The following is an 11,556-nucleotide window of genomic DNA, read 5'->3' as shown; positions in this document are numbered from 1 at the left end:
TGTGGCAATGAATGAATAGCAGTGCCCTGACAGAAAATGAAATGGTCTGCCTTGGGAGGCAGTGAGTGCCCGCCTTCTGCAGCTTTCCATTCACAGAGGCTGACCTACCCCTTGTCAGAGATCTTGGGGATGGAGCCAAAGAATGCTCCCTGTGACTCATGTGCCCCAGGGTCCCTCCTGACATTGAGATTACAGGGCAATGACTCTGGCCCCTGCTGGAGGATACTTTTTTTTTTTTTTTTAAGATTTTATTTTTAAGTAATCTCTACACCCAATGTGGAGCTCAAAGTTACAACCCCAAGATCAAGAGTTGCAAGCTCTACCAACTGAGCTAGCCAGGCACCCTGAGGGTATCTTTAAAAGAGCAGCCAAAGCCCAGTGATCTGATCACTTGAGGTCAGTTTGGTTCACAAAAATTTGAATTCAGGAAGACAAAGGAAATTCATTGCAGAGCAGCAACCAGACGGAGAGGGGTGGGTGGGGGAAGGTATTATCCCCATTTCCTGGGCTCCCAATCTAGACCCAGCTTCTGTCACACCTGCCCTGGAACACACAGGTACTTGCCAGGCCTGTCTGGACCCACTGGGCATAGAGAGGCCCCACCAGCCTTAGGTGAGGCAAGTTTCCCAAGTATGAATTCCCTGAATATCTTTTGAGTATGGCCGCCTGCAGCCAGGCCTCTCCAACTCAGCTTGGTGGTACCCAGTGCCTACTGTGTACCAGGCTCCAGGTGAGCAGGGCAGATAAGGTCTGACTTTCCCCAACCCACTGGAGACTTGGTCCCTCCCATGGCCTGTTAACTGGGGCAAACCAGGTTTCCAACCCCGGCCTGTCAGTGGGGACATGTGGGTGTACCTGCAGGATAGACCAGGAGATCATACAATGCCCTGAACCCGGGCAAGTGGTGACCAGAGCTGTGGGGAGCTGCTTGGTTTCCTATAGTCTACCTCTGAAGCACAGATGTTTCCAGAACGTCTTCACAGTCCTCAAAGGTGGGAGAATCCAGTGTGGATGGTTTCCTATAGTCTACCTCTGAAGCACAGATGTTTCCAGAATGTCTTCACAGTCCTCAAAGGTGGGAGAATCCGGTGTGGATGGGTCCATGCCAGCCCTCCCTCACCCGTAACCATACTCGAGGGAGATAAGCCTCAGGCCCGAGCCCAAAGGTATCTGAGGGTGGGTTGGGGAGGGTGGGCTGGGCAGGAGGCCAGGAGTGTGGCTGGCATTCAACCTGTTAATTGATTAGCTGTGTGACCTTGGACAAGCCCTTTTCCCTCTCTGAGCCTGGGATTTCTCCTTTATAAATGGGGAAAAGGGATCAGACTGGTTTTCGTGACCTTGGCTATGAATCTGAATCATCTGAGTGGCGGTAAGAGAAAGAAACTTGAAAATACACAGATTCCTAGGCCCCATCCCAAAGCTCCTAAAGGAATCTGAATCCCCAGGGAAGAGAGGCCTACTCAAGCCCCCAACCTCACTCCAGCTGGGGAGCCTCTGGAGTCCCTTCAAAACCTCCCCAGCACCCCTCCACTGAGAAACTCTTTGGGATACAGGGCTAGAGTAAGCTGCCCCATCTCTCTGTCCAAAGATTTCTGGAGCCTGAAGCACTAGTCAGTGAGCAGTTTATTATCCATCAAGCTGTCCCCAGCCTCCCAGCACCGTGGCCTGTACACAACTAGACACAGCCTTCACTCCAGTCTTTCCTCACACCCAGCCTTGGTCCCCACCCCCATCTTAGCCCCTCCAAGGCAGCACCAGGCCCAGGGGCCACACCTCAGCTAAGGGCAGGGGAGAGGAGGCAAAAGCTGGAGAAAGAGGATCCATATTGGCCCCAAGCTTCTGGAACTGCCACCCCAGGATGAAGGGAAAGTGGGCAGGGCTTGGGCAGGGGGGCTGGGGTTGCCAGGTGATGCTTCAGGCAGGAGGCTCTTCTCCAGGAGGTGCAGGGAAGCCACTCAGGTCTCGGCCAATGATCTCACTCACTGTAAAGGAGGTGCAGTTGAAAGATTGGGCTAGGGACTGGTCCCCACCTTTTCCAGAAATTCCCAATCCATTCCAGGCAGGCCTCAGTCTAGGATGCTTCTAGGCTCCTCCTCCACTGGCTTCTCTTCCACAGGGCCTCAGTTTCCCCAATGTGTCTTGATACCTGTCCCCAATCAAATCTCACTCAATTCCATCCATGTGGGCTCCCAGGCCCCCATCTTAGCCCTTTCCTGCTGGCTCGGCCTGCGGTGTTTGGGCAGTCACTGTCATCGGGGCCAGAGGTGGGTGTAGCCAGTGGGAGGAAGGAGATGCAAAATATGAAGGCTCCTCATCACCAAACCTGACCACGGTCACCATGTGTGGGGGGACGCTGAGGCAAGGGAAAATGTGCCTGACTGGGACCTCAGCAAGCCCCTGCCCCACTCTGAAATTCAGTGCGTGACTCTGACAATTGAGGGAGCTAGGCTGAATGGTCTTCAAAGTACTTCTAGCCCGGAAATTCTGTGATCTGGGACAGAGGGCAGAGGCAGGAGAAGGGCTGGGGCAGGAACTCTCTGCACCCTTCAGAACCGAGTTTAACCAGATTTAGGTGGCCACATGCACCAAACACTTGCCTCCTGAGACCCTCCAATTGGCCCTGAGGGCCCGAGGATGCCCCATCTCTGGGAAGCCAAACTCCAGCCCTCAGCAAACATGCAGAGCAATCTCTTGCACACACTCACACTCACAACCCCCAGCCCCACACCCACCTTCCTCCAGCGTGATACCCTGGATAGGGACACTGTCTCGGAAGCCGCTGCCGTAGCCACCCCTGGATTTCTCCTGCTCCGGAGCCCCCTCCCCAGGGCCATAGCTCGGCCCTACCTCATTGTATCCCTCAGCAGGTGGGGGATGAACACCACTCTGGGGAGGGAAGGGGCCTTCAAGCGGTGGGGATGAAGGCAGTGGAGGTCGAAAGGGGGCTGGAGGAGGGAACGGCAGCCCCAAGGGAAATGGGGAGCCCCGTCCTCCATAGGGGTCACTAGGGAAGGGCCGGGGAAGGAAGGAGACTGGAGGCGGGCGGGCACAACCTGCGGTACCCCCAGTCTCAGGGAACATCCGTAGGCCAGGTCTGTAGGATGGTGGGGGCCCCGTCTGGGGGTACAGAGGGGGTGTGCCATAGCTGAAGCCTTCTGACAGGTAAGGAGCTTCGTAAGCAGGGTCTTCGTGGGGATAGGAGGGGTATGGGGGCCTGGGTGGTGAGAAGTCCATGTCAGTGCCAAAGGGGGGGCCAGGTGCTGAAGGGAAGCCACGGAGAGAGGAGTCCGGTAAAGGCTCCTCCTTGAAGATCACTGGGTAGATGAGAAAGCAGGACACACTGGTGAGAGGGCTGGCAGTCTCCCCACTGCACGGCCTCCGCCCACTTCTCTGTCCCCAGGCTCCATCCGTCTCTTGGATCCTCACGATGGGGCACCGCATCCCTCTGCCCCTGCCTCAGCTCCCCGTATCCCCACACCCCCACCGTGCGCTGTCCCAGAACGTACCAGGCAGGAACTTGAAACTCTGGGTAGGACTGCGCTTCCTCCGCCCATTGGAGACATAAAAGTAGACCTGGACTGGCCGGGACACCCGCTTGTTGCTGTACTCAGGGACAGTCAGGGTCAGCGTCACCTGGGGAAGAACACAGGATGAGGCAGGGAGCCCTCGGGGATCTGGCTCGGCATAGCCCTTTCAAGGACCCAAACTCCACCTCCTGGCTTTTTCCATTTGCTAGACAGCAAACTTCATTTCCTAGAGATGAACCTGCTCCCAGAGTGACCAGACTGCCTCCTCCAGAAAAGAAGAGGTAGCTTCTGGAGTCCATTCCCATAGGCAAGGGACATAGCTGTGAATTTCCTGACTTCTCCCACCACCCGCCCAGGGTGGGTGCCCTAGGTGACATTGGTACCTCATTGCTCTGCAACCGGTTCACTGTGGCCTCCTCCTCCCACTGCAGCTTTCCATCTGTGCAGGAGGAACAGAGAGCTCCAGCCCAATTCCAGGGCCCGTGCCCCTTGCCCAGTCCCCTGCCACTTCCCCTCTTGCTAGAGTCAGGGCCACACTCAGAAGGCCCCTACAAGGCCTGGCTCACAGGGGAGCCCACTGCGTGTTTACTCAATTGGATGGAAGAGGCAGCAAACTGAAACAAGAGAAGTGGCAGGGCCAGCCCGGGGAACCAGAGAGAGTTCATGACAGAGGTGACTCTGGAACCCTCCCATTCAGTTCCAAACATCCCCTGCCATGACAGTGCTGGGAGGAAGTTCAAGAGTAAGAAAGGTCCTAGCTTGAAGGAAGGCAATGGGACCCTGATCTCAAGATCCAGAATCTCTGAACCTTCTCTGACATGGTCCCAGGGTGCTCCATTTGAGTGTAGGTGCTGGGGTTCTTGGTGGGCAGGGGTGGGGGGAGGGCAAAGGGCTCAGGTTGGTGGGTTTACTTGGACCCCTAAATGTCCCCTTCTCCAGCCCCGCAACTGACCCGAGGCCCCTCACAGGCTTTGTAATCACAGTTGTGCTACCAGGTCCATAACTCAGGAGGGGCTTGGGGTCTGGGAGGATATAAGTCCCCTCTTCCTCTCTCCTCTATGGACTATCTACATGGGAGTAAACTGTGTCAAAGCTGACTCCTCTTTAATAAAATGAATGTGATTTCTCACATCTGTTCATCATCTTGAGCATTTCATATTGCTGTCACACCCATCTCCCCATGGGAAGCAGACAGGACAATAGGAAGGGCAGTCCATCTGTTCCCTTTCACAGATAAGGAAACTGAGGTTCAACTTGCTAGTTTAATGACAGTGCCAGAGATCTCTCACTTGCCCGTTCCAAACTCTTCCTGCCTGCCCCCCGCCCCCATGAGTGCTCACCAGGGCCCCTCTCGATGAACACCACCTTGGAGTCTGGCAGGAAGTTGGAGCCAGTGAGCACTAGTTCCTCTCCTCCTCTCACAGAACAGGCACTGGGGCTGTAGGCCTCTACCTGGGGCAGCTCCTGGGCTGAGCGCTGGGCTGCAGAGCAGTGCAGGAAGGAGGCTGGCTGGGCTGAGTCCAAGAGGACCCCACCCTTCTTGGAATAACTGCCACAGGACCCTGGAGGAGTCCTCCTCGGTAGCAGACATACAAGTAAATCAACAGTATCCCTGAGGTCACACACACCAGGTGAGGAGCTTGGGCAGAGACAGAGATGAACAGCGTCACCTAAGGGCAGAGTTACCCAAACAAGTACACAGGGCCACCCAGAGACAGATGGAGGACAGGCCAGAGACAGTCCAGCCCAGAGACAGAGTCTGTGGCAGGGACAAATTAGAACACTGCCCCCAACCCCTCCATAATAGAAATAAGCGCTGAGTCCTTTATAGGGCTACCTAGGACAGGACACAAGACACTATGCAGAGGAGATGGGAAGCCAGACATACACGCAAACAGGGAGTGGCAAGAGACATAGAGACGGCACAGGGCCTCTTTGCTCACAGCACTCAATGGGCACTGATGCTGTCTGCACTGAGACGACCTTCCCGCTTCCCTGGGGCACGTGCACCCGGAAGACAAGCCGCACACGTGTGTTCTTGCGCCCAATGTCTGTCTCCCCCTTCCGCAGCTCAATGTCTGAGTTCCGGAGCTTCAGGATTCCAGCACAGTCGATGCTGAAGGCAGAGAATGGAAGGCAAGCCCCCACCCAGCTGAAGACAAATGGCGAGGCCCCTGTAAGGAGGAAGCCCCCACGCTTCATCCAAAGCCCTGAATGACTTTCTCTGGGAACCTAGGGGGGGTATTTTCTAATCACAGGTGGTCTCTCCAAGGTGCTCCCTAGGCCCCAAGTCCTCTTCTAGATCATGAGAAGGCCTGGAACCTGTTCCTAGAGGTGATGTCCAGCTAGCTCTTCTGGGAAGAGGAAGAGTGGGCCTAGCTTAGACCTCATGGAAAAGGCTGGTCCTAAAGCCTGAAGACTGAGGGGAAGTGAAGTGGGGACCTACTTGGCTGCCATGTTGTTCTCAGGAAGCAGGGTCATCTCCAACACTTTGGTACCACTGACTACAGCTTCATAGCTAGCTGTGGCCACCATCTTGCCTGTGATACGGTGCACCTGATAGAAGGCATGAGGCCGCAGGTTCCTTTCATCTGCAGTGCCAATGAACATCTGTAGGGTCAGTGGCTTCTCACTGTAGCCTAGGAGCTGGCAGACGGAAAGAGAGAGGCCACCCAACTGAAACCCCCACTGTCTCATCCTTCATCCATCCCTGGGCTTTCAGTCCATCAGGGGATGAGGATGGTGAAAGATAAAGGATATCCTGAAAGGGATTCCCAGGGGGAATTGGGCACCAGCGGTGGAGAAAACGTGGCCTGGAGTTTACAGTGTTACTCTTGGAATAAGGCCCAAACTGAGCTGGGCAAAGGGGGAAATCTTCCAAGAGAGACTGGCCCAACTCAACAGACAACCTAACTCCCAGTGAACTTTGGCCTCAGCCTAACCCCTCCCCCATATCTGGCAGGCTACCATTTTCCAGAGTAGACATGAGGCGGGTGTCCCATGGGAAGAGTGGAGCGGGGGTGGAGGGACAGAGAAGGAGAGAGTATATCCGGGTCCTGGAAGTGCACCCTTCCTCCCTTAACTCCAGCCCCTCCCCCAGGCTGCCTGCAGGGTCATTGCTGAGAGGGAGTGTGGGAAAGGGCAGTGCCATGGGTCTGCACAGCTGGAGCCCATCTGCAGGGATCTGGGACTGGAGAAGAGAAAGGCTATCAGGACTGCCCTCTGCCCCTTACCTTGACTACAGGGTGACCACCAGGGGCAGCTTTGACAGCCCCTCGGCTGCCCTCAGTCTCGTAATGGGCCCGGTGGTGGGCTCTAGGCTGCACCTCAATCCTCAGCTCCAGCTGCTCATACTGGCTGGGCAGAGGCCAATCCAGCGGGGGTAAGGCAGAGGTCCTGGGTAGGAGAGAAAAGCACTGATCATATGCAGTCTCAGACCTCAGTCGGAGCAGCGCTGGGCCCAGCTCCCTGGGATGTGAGGGAGGAGGGGGTGTGAGTGTGGGAGAAAGGAAGTCACAGCAGAAATAAAACAGTCCACCAGCCCCAAAGCAAGGGGAGATAGGAGACAGCCCTCTCAGAGCCCCTTGAGATGAGGGTGTGGAAGATGACACAAGGCTTGAGACTCCTTTCTTTCCAGTTCTGAGCACAGGGTTTGGGGTGGCGAGGGTTCCTTCATGGGGAGGCAGAGGTGAACCTAGACCTAATCCTAATCCCCAGACCTGGATGGGAAGAGTCAAGTAAAGAAATACTTCAGGCCAGAAAAGTCCTCAGAGGTTACCCCTTTGTTTTTCAGATAAAGAAACTGAGGCCCAGGGAGTAGAATCCAGCAAGCCAAGCAAGCCAGTGACTGACAGAAGCCAGGATTGTTTCCAAGCCAGCACCCTCTCCACTAGTTGGGGCTGGACAGGTCAGTTCCATAAAGCTGGGGGTTACAGATGGGCAACTTTCCTGTCCTGAACTCAAAGATACTCCCCCCCAGGTGGTGGCTGGCATTGTCTGGAGACACTCTGAGTAGTCGAAACTAGGGGAGAGGGTACCATCCAGAAAGTAGAGGCCAGGGATGTTGCTAAACTATCCTACAGCGCCCACCACAGCCCCATACAACCTTCATCCTGCTCAAAATATCACCCATGCTGCGGAAGTGAAACCCTGCCCTGCAGGGTTACACCCATGGGAGCAGGTGTAAAGGTTTCTTTCCCCAGGAAACTTTTCTGGGTAGAGCCAACTGAATCTGACATCCCAAGATTTAGGATTATTGAAATGTGCAGGGTTCTTGAGTGAAAGGGGTGGAAGAACTTCAAGAACTGCTTGTTTCAGTATGAATTCCTTGACTTGCAAGCTATTTTATTCAAATTAGCAGCTACACTTTTAATCAGTAAGTCAGGGCCCTAGAAATTAAGAGAAGGGAGACTCCCTGCTACCGGGTGTAGGGCAGAAATCCAGCCAGGTTCCATGCCCAGCCAGTGCCAGCATAGAGCTAAGGGTGGGGAACACCCTAGAGATGCTCCTTCTTTACCTAAGTGGTCCTCTTGGTGGGGGTGGGGGAGAGGTTTTTCCTTATTGGTCCCCAGGGAGTGATTGTCCTTTTGTAAATTATCTGTCTGGAGGGGGTGGGGTTTTTGTTTTGTTTTGTTTTGTTTTGTTTTGTTTTGTTTTGTTTTTTAATGTTCTCCAAAACTGGGTAGATGGCAGCAGCCAAGCTGGTTGCAGATTCTCTTCTGAAATGCCAAGGGGCACAGAACTAGGGCCTTTCTTCAAACCCATCCCATCACCCTCCTGCTCTAAGTGAGATGGCTGGAGACACAGGCGGTGCTAGGCACAATCCTCACCTGAAGATGGGGCTGTGTCCCCCAATCCGGGCCTTGGACCAAGCCAGTGGGGAGGGCACTGCCAGGTAGTCCATGCCCGCCACCTCCTTCCGAGGACCCCCGGGAGGAGCCACGGCCTCCTCTGCTCCTGACTGCAGCTTCCCATTGCACGGGGCAGGCTCCTCAGGCCGAGGCAGAGCCACTGCCTGCTCGCTGGAGGTCCGCCGGGTCTTCTGCGGGATGCTCTCCGCGGGTGGGGCTCCCACGTAGTCAAAAGGGCCAGGGGAGCCAGGGTCACGGGCCAGAGGCAATGGGGGTGGTGGAGGTGGCTCGGGCCCCTCCTCCCCCAGGCTGCCGCGGCGGGACAGAGCTGGGGAGGCCGAAGACGGGGTCCCAGAGCTGGAATAGCGCCGCTTGCCACAGGGAGAGGCGGGCCGCGGGGAGGCTGGGGTGGGCCCAGGAGCGCTGAGGAGTAGCCAGCTATCCTCTGGCCCCCGACCTCCGGGGCTCGGACCATACAGGTTCCAGGGATCGTCGGGGGTCCACGGCCTAGGGGAGGCCCTAGGCGAGGGCAGGGGGGAGCCCAGGCCAAAGCGGGAGGCCGCCTCATTTAGCTCAGACTCCACCTCGTCGCAGGCCGCATACAGGGCTGCCTCGTCTGAAGCGTCGGAGAAGAAGCTCCACGAGGACAGGCTGCTGCTGCCAGGGCTGGGACTGAAGAAGGGACCCCCGCCCTGGCCCCCGGTCTCTCGGTAGCCCCCAAAGCCTTCTGGTGGCGGGTAATCCCTGGGGGAGCCGTCCCCCCAGGCATCAGGGTTGTCCTCCAGCGTGGCCGGCGGGTCGGGCGTGGGAGAGATGGAGGTGATGCGGATGCTAGGGCACTCAAGAACACGGCCTCCCCCAACCCCCCCGGAAGCCCCTCCCGGTCCCCCCAGCCTCACTGACCGGGCGGGCTGGCTCTCCCAAGTGCCAGGTGAGGGGGCCGGGCGGGGTGGTGGCGAATGCATGCCAGGCCGAGGGGGTGGAGGCCGAGGAATGCCAATAGGGGCAGCGCCATAGGGAGGGGGCTCCCCCAGGGCCAGACGGCAGCATGGCGGGGCGTCCTCTGAGTCCAGTTCTGTCGAAATGGGAAGGGAGGGGAACAGAGAGAGGGATGCCACAGGAGATGGGGACAAAGAGAAGCAGGTGAGATGTCTGGGTTCCTCGAGTGGCCAGCCCTCCACGCCCCGTATGCCACCCCCTCCTCAGTATAAGGGGGCTGGGTCCTGAGATGTCCTTCAGAGCCACGAAGACAAAGGCAAAGTTGGACCTCAGAAGGTGGAGTGCATAGATCCAGACGTCCCAGGCCTTTGCCCACTGGGATAACCTGAGCCCCTGGCCCCGGAACCAGGGGTACCAGACGGGGCGGGTCTTAAGGTGAGGAAGGCGACTCGAGAGGAGCTGGATTTGGGCCTGGAGGCGTGTTTAGGGAAGCGCAGGGCTGGGCTGGGGGCGACTCACACATGAACCCAATTAGCAGCGGCTCCCAAACCCCCAAACGGTGCTGGCAGGAGCCCCAGTTGCCATCGCAACAGTGGCCAAGGGAGGGGGGCTCCAGGGCTGTGGCAACGAGGGGAGGTGGCTCCTCCCTCGCTCCCCCCATCTGGGGGCGGGGGTACAGCCGAGGGGATGCTGCGTGCCGGGCCCGGCCCGGGGGAGGGGGCCGCGGGCAGCGCGAATTCCGTGAGAGCGGCAGCCGCCGCCCCCGGCTCAGTCCCCGCCATCTGCCTCTCATTGCGGCCGGCGGGGGAGGGGGAGGGGAGGGGCGCCCTGGCGGGCCCGGAGAGCTCCCCCAGCCCCGGGCGTCGGGTCCGCCGGCCCAGGGCCGGGACCGCGAGGGACACACTCCGGGGCCCCCTTCCCCTTCCCCTGGCAGCGCCCGGGGCTCCCGGGGCCGCTGTTCCCGCCCGCCCCCCAGCCCGGTGACAGACGGCCCAGCCGAGAGGCGGCGCGCGGCCAACGGCACCCCCACCCCCACCCCAGTCACGACCTAAAAAGGAGAAAGTGGTGCCCGGCCCCCAGCCTCACCTCCGCAGACCCCAGAGCCTCTGTGACTTCCCCCCACCTCTGAGCCCCTCATCCTCCACCCCAGGCTCGCTGCCCTAAAATCCCCAGTCTCGGGATCTCCGGGCCCTTCCTTTCCTGACCCCAAGACCACTTCCCAGCCCCGCACTAACCTTCCCCCGACCCCCCCGCGCCCAGCGGGGGGGTCTCCTTTTCCTCCCCGAACACCAGCTTAAATTCCAGCTCCTCATCCTCGCAGCTCGCTGCCCCCATGGAGCCGGCCAGAGCCCCCAGGTCCTGGTCTGGGTGGGAGGGGGGAGCTCAGGAGGCTGCCGTATCTTCACCCGTGGCTCCCTCCCTCCCCTTCTCCGTGACGCCCCCTCCTCCGCCGCTGCCTCCTCCCTCCGGACGCCCCCTCGTTATTATAGAAACTTTTCCAAACTTTTTTCCCCCAAACTTCTTCAAAGCGCCCCCCCAGCCTGTCCCTGATTGGCTGCCCGGGATGCTCCAGCCCCTCCTCCAGGGATGAGATGAGAAAACCACGCGCCCCTCGTCCTCCCCCACCCTCCCTCCCTCTGTCCTCTCTCCAGTCCCTCCCCCTCAAAAAAAAAAAAAAAAAAAAAAAAAAAGGAACAAAACTTAATTGGAAAACGGTCCCTCAGGCTTGGTGCGACCTCACTGAAGCCTATAGGCCCGCATTGGAGACAATCATATCCCTCCGGGAGCATTTCCACCACCACCACCCTCTTGTTAGTCTAAGTTGGGGCTCCGGGTCCGAGAGTCTTAAAGGGGCCATATCCTGGGTCCACCGTGTAGAGAGCCCAGGCAGACCCTTTCTTAAGTTCTGAAGAGTTGTGCAGCCAGCAACTCTCAAGCAAGGACACCTCCTCTCTCCTTTGCCTCCAAGCCTTCGGGCCCAGCGGGCTCTGGGGTGCAGAGCGGCTACAGCCTGCTCTTAAAAGGAAAAGGTCTTCCATCGTCTGAGGCTGCCCTGCCTGGAAGCCTTTGCCCTGCAGAGTCAGCCCTTCCAGCTACCGTCTCTGCCCAACCCTCAAAGGTGAAGAACTTTTAGCCGTCTTGGGGAACTGTTCAAAGGTCCACAGCCTCTGACGGGCGGTGATCCAGGCCGGACTTTACCGCTGCCCTTGTCCCAGCCACCCAGAGGGGCCATTAATTAG

The 11,556-nt window shown here is 58.0% G+C and overlaps 1 protein-coding gene across 3 annotated transcripts; it reads right to left on the bottom strand.

The window, feature by feature from the left end:
• Window positions 1–1,605: 1,605 nt before the first annotated feature.
• NFATC4 (nuclear factor of activated T cells 4) lies at window positions 1,606–10,862 on the bottom strand. Of its 3 annotated transcripts, none has more exons than XM_042942855.1 (10): window positions 10,552–10,858; window positions 8,357–9,452; window positions 6,761–6,923; window positions 5,974–6,173; window positions 5,471–5,643; window positions 4,868–5,008; window positions 3,911–3,966; window positions 3,507–3,633; window positions 2,733–3,314; window positions 1,606–1,982 (listed from the first exon to the last, which is right to left on the bottom strand). In XM_042942855.1, exons 1-10 carry the CDS (start codon window positions 10,649–10,651, stop codon window positions 1,915–1,917), a joined length of 2,706 nt encoding a protein of 901 aa, XP_042798789.1. In that variant the 5' UTR covers window positions 10,652–10,858; the 3' UTR covers window positions 1,606–1,914. The 3 variants fall into 3 exon arrangements, with proteins under 3 accessions (XP_042798789.1, XP_042798790.1, XP_042798791.1); XM_042942856.1 differs by lacking the exon at window positions 10,552–10,858 and adding an exon at window positions 9,836–10,274; XM_042942857.1 differs by lacking the exon at window positions 2,733–3,314 and having other exon boundaries at window positions 10,552–10,862.
• Window positions 10,863–11,556: the final 694 nt, after the last annotated feature.

Source organism: Panthera leo, chromosome B3 (assembly GCF_018350215.1).
Source record: "Panthera leo isolate Ple1 chromosome B3, P.leo_Ple1_pat1.1, whole genome shotgun sequence".
NCBI classification, from domain to species: domain Eukaryota; kingdom Metazoa; phylum Chordata; class Mammalia; order Carnivora; family Felidae; genus Panthera; species Panthera leo.
This window is presented reverse-complemented; position numbering and strand designations above follow the sequence as displayed.

What these genes read in the sequence shown, in the direction of transcription:
- NFATC4 (XM_042942855.1), bottom strand. Translation starts at nt 10,651, where the DNA reads ATGGGGGCAGCGAGCTGCGAGGATGAGGAGCTGGAATTTAAGCTGGTG. An exon ending in GAGAACAACATGGCAGCCAA is followed by an intron (nt 5,644 to 5,973) that starts GTAGGTCCCCAC and finishes CTCTGCCTTCAG; the next exon opens with CATCGACTGTGCTGGAATCC. An exon ending in GAGTTTCAAGTTCCTGCCTG is followed by an intron (nt 3,315 to 3,506) that starts GTACGTTCTGGG and finishes TCATCTACCCAG; the next exon opens with TGATCTTCAAGGAGGAGCCT.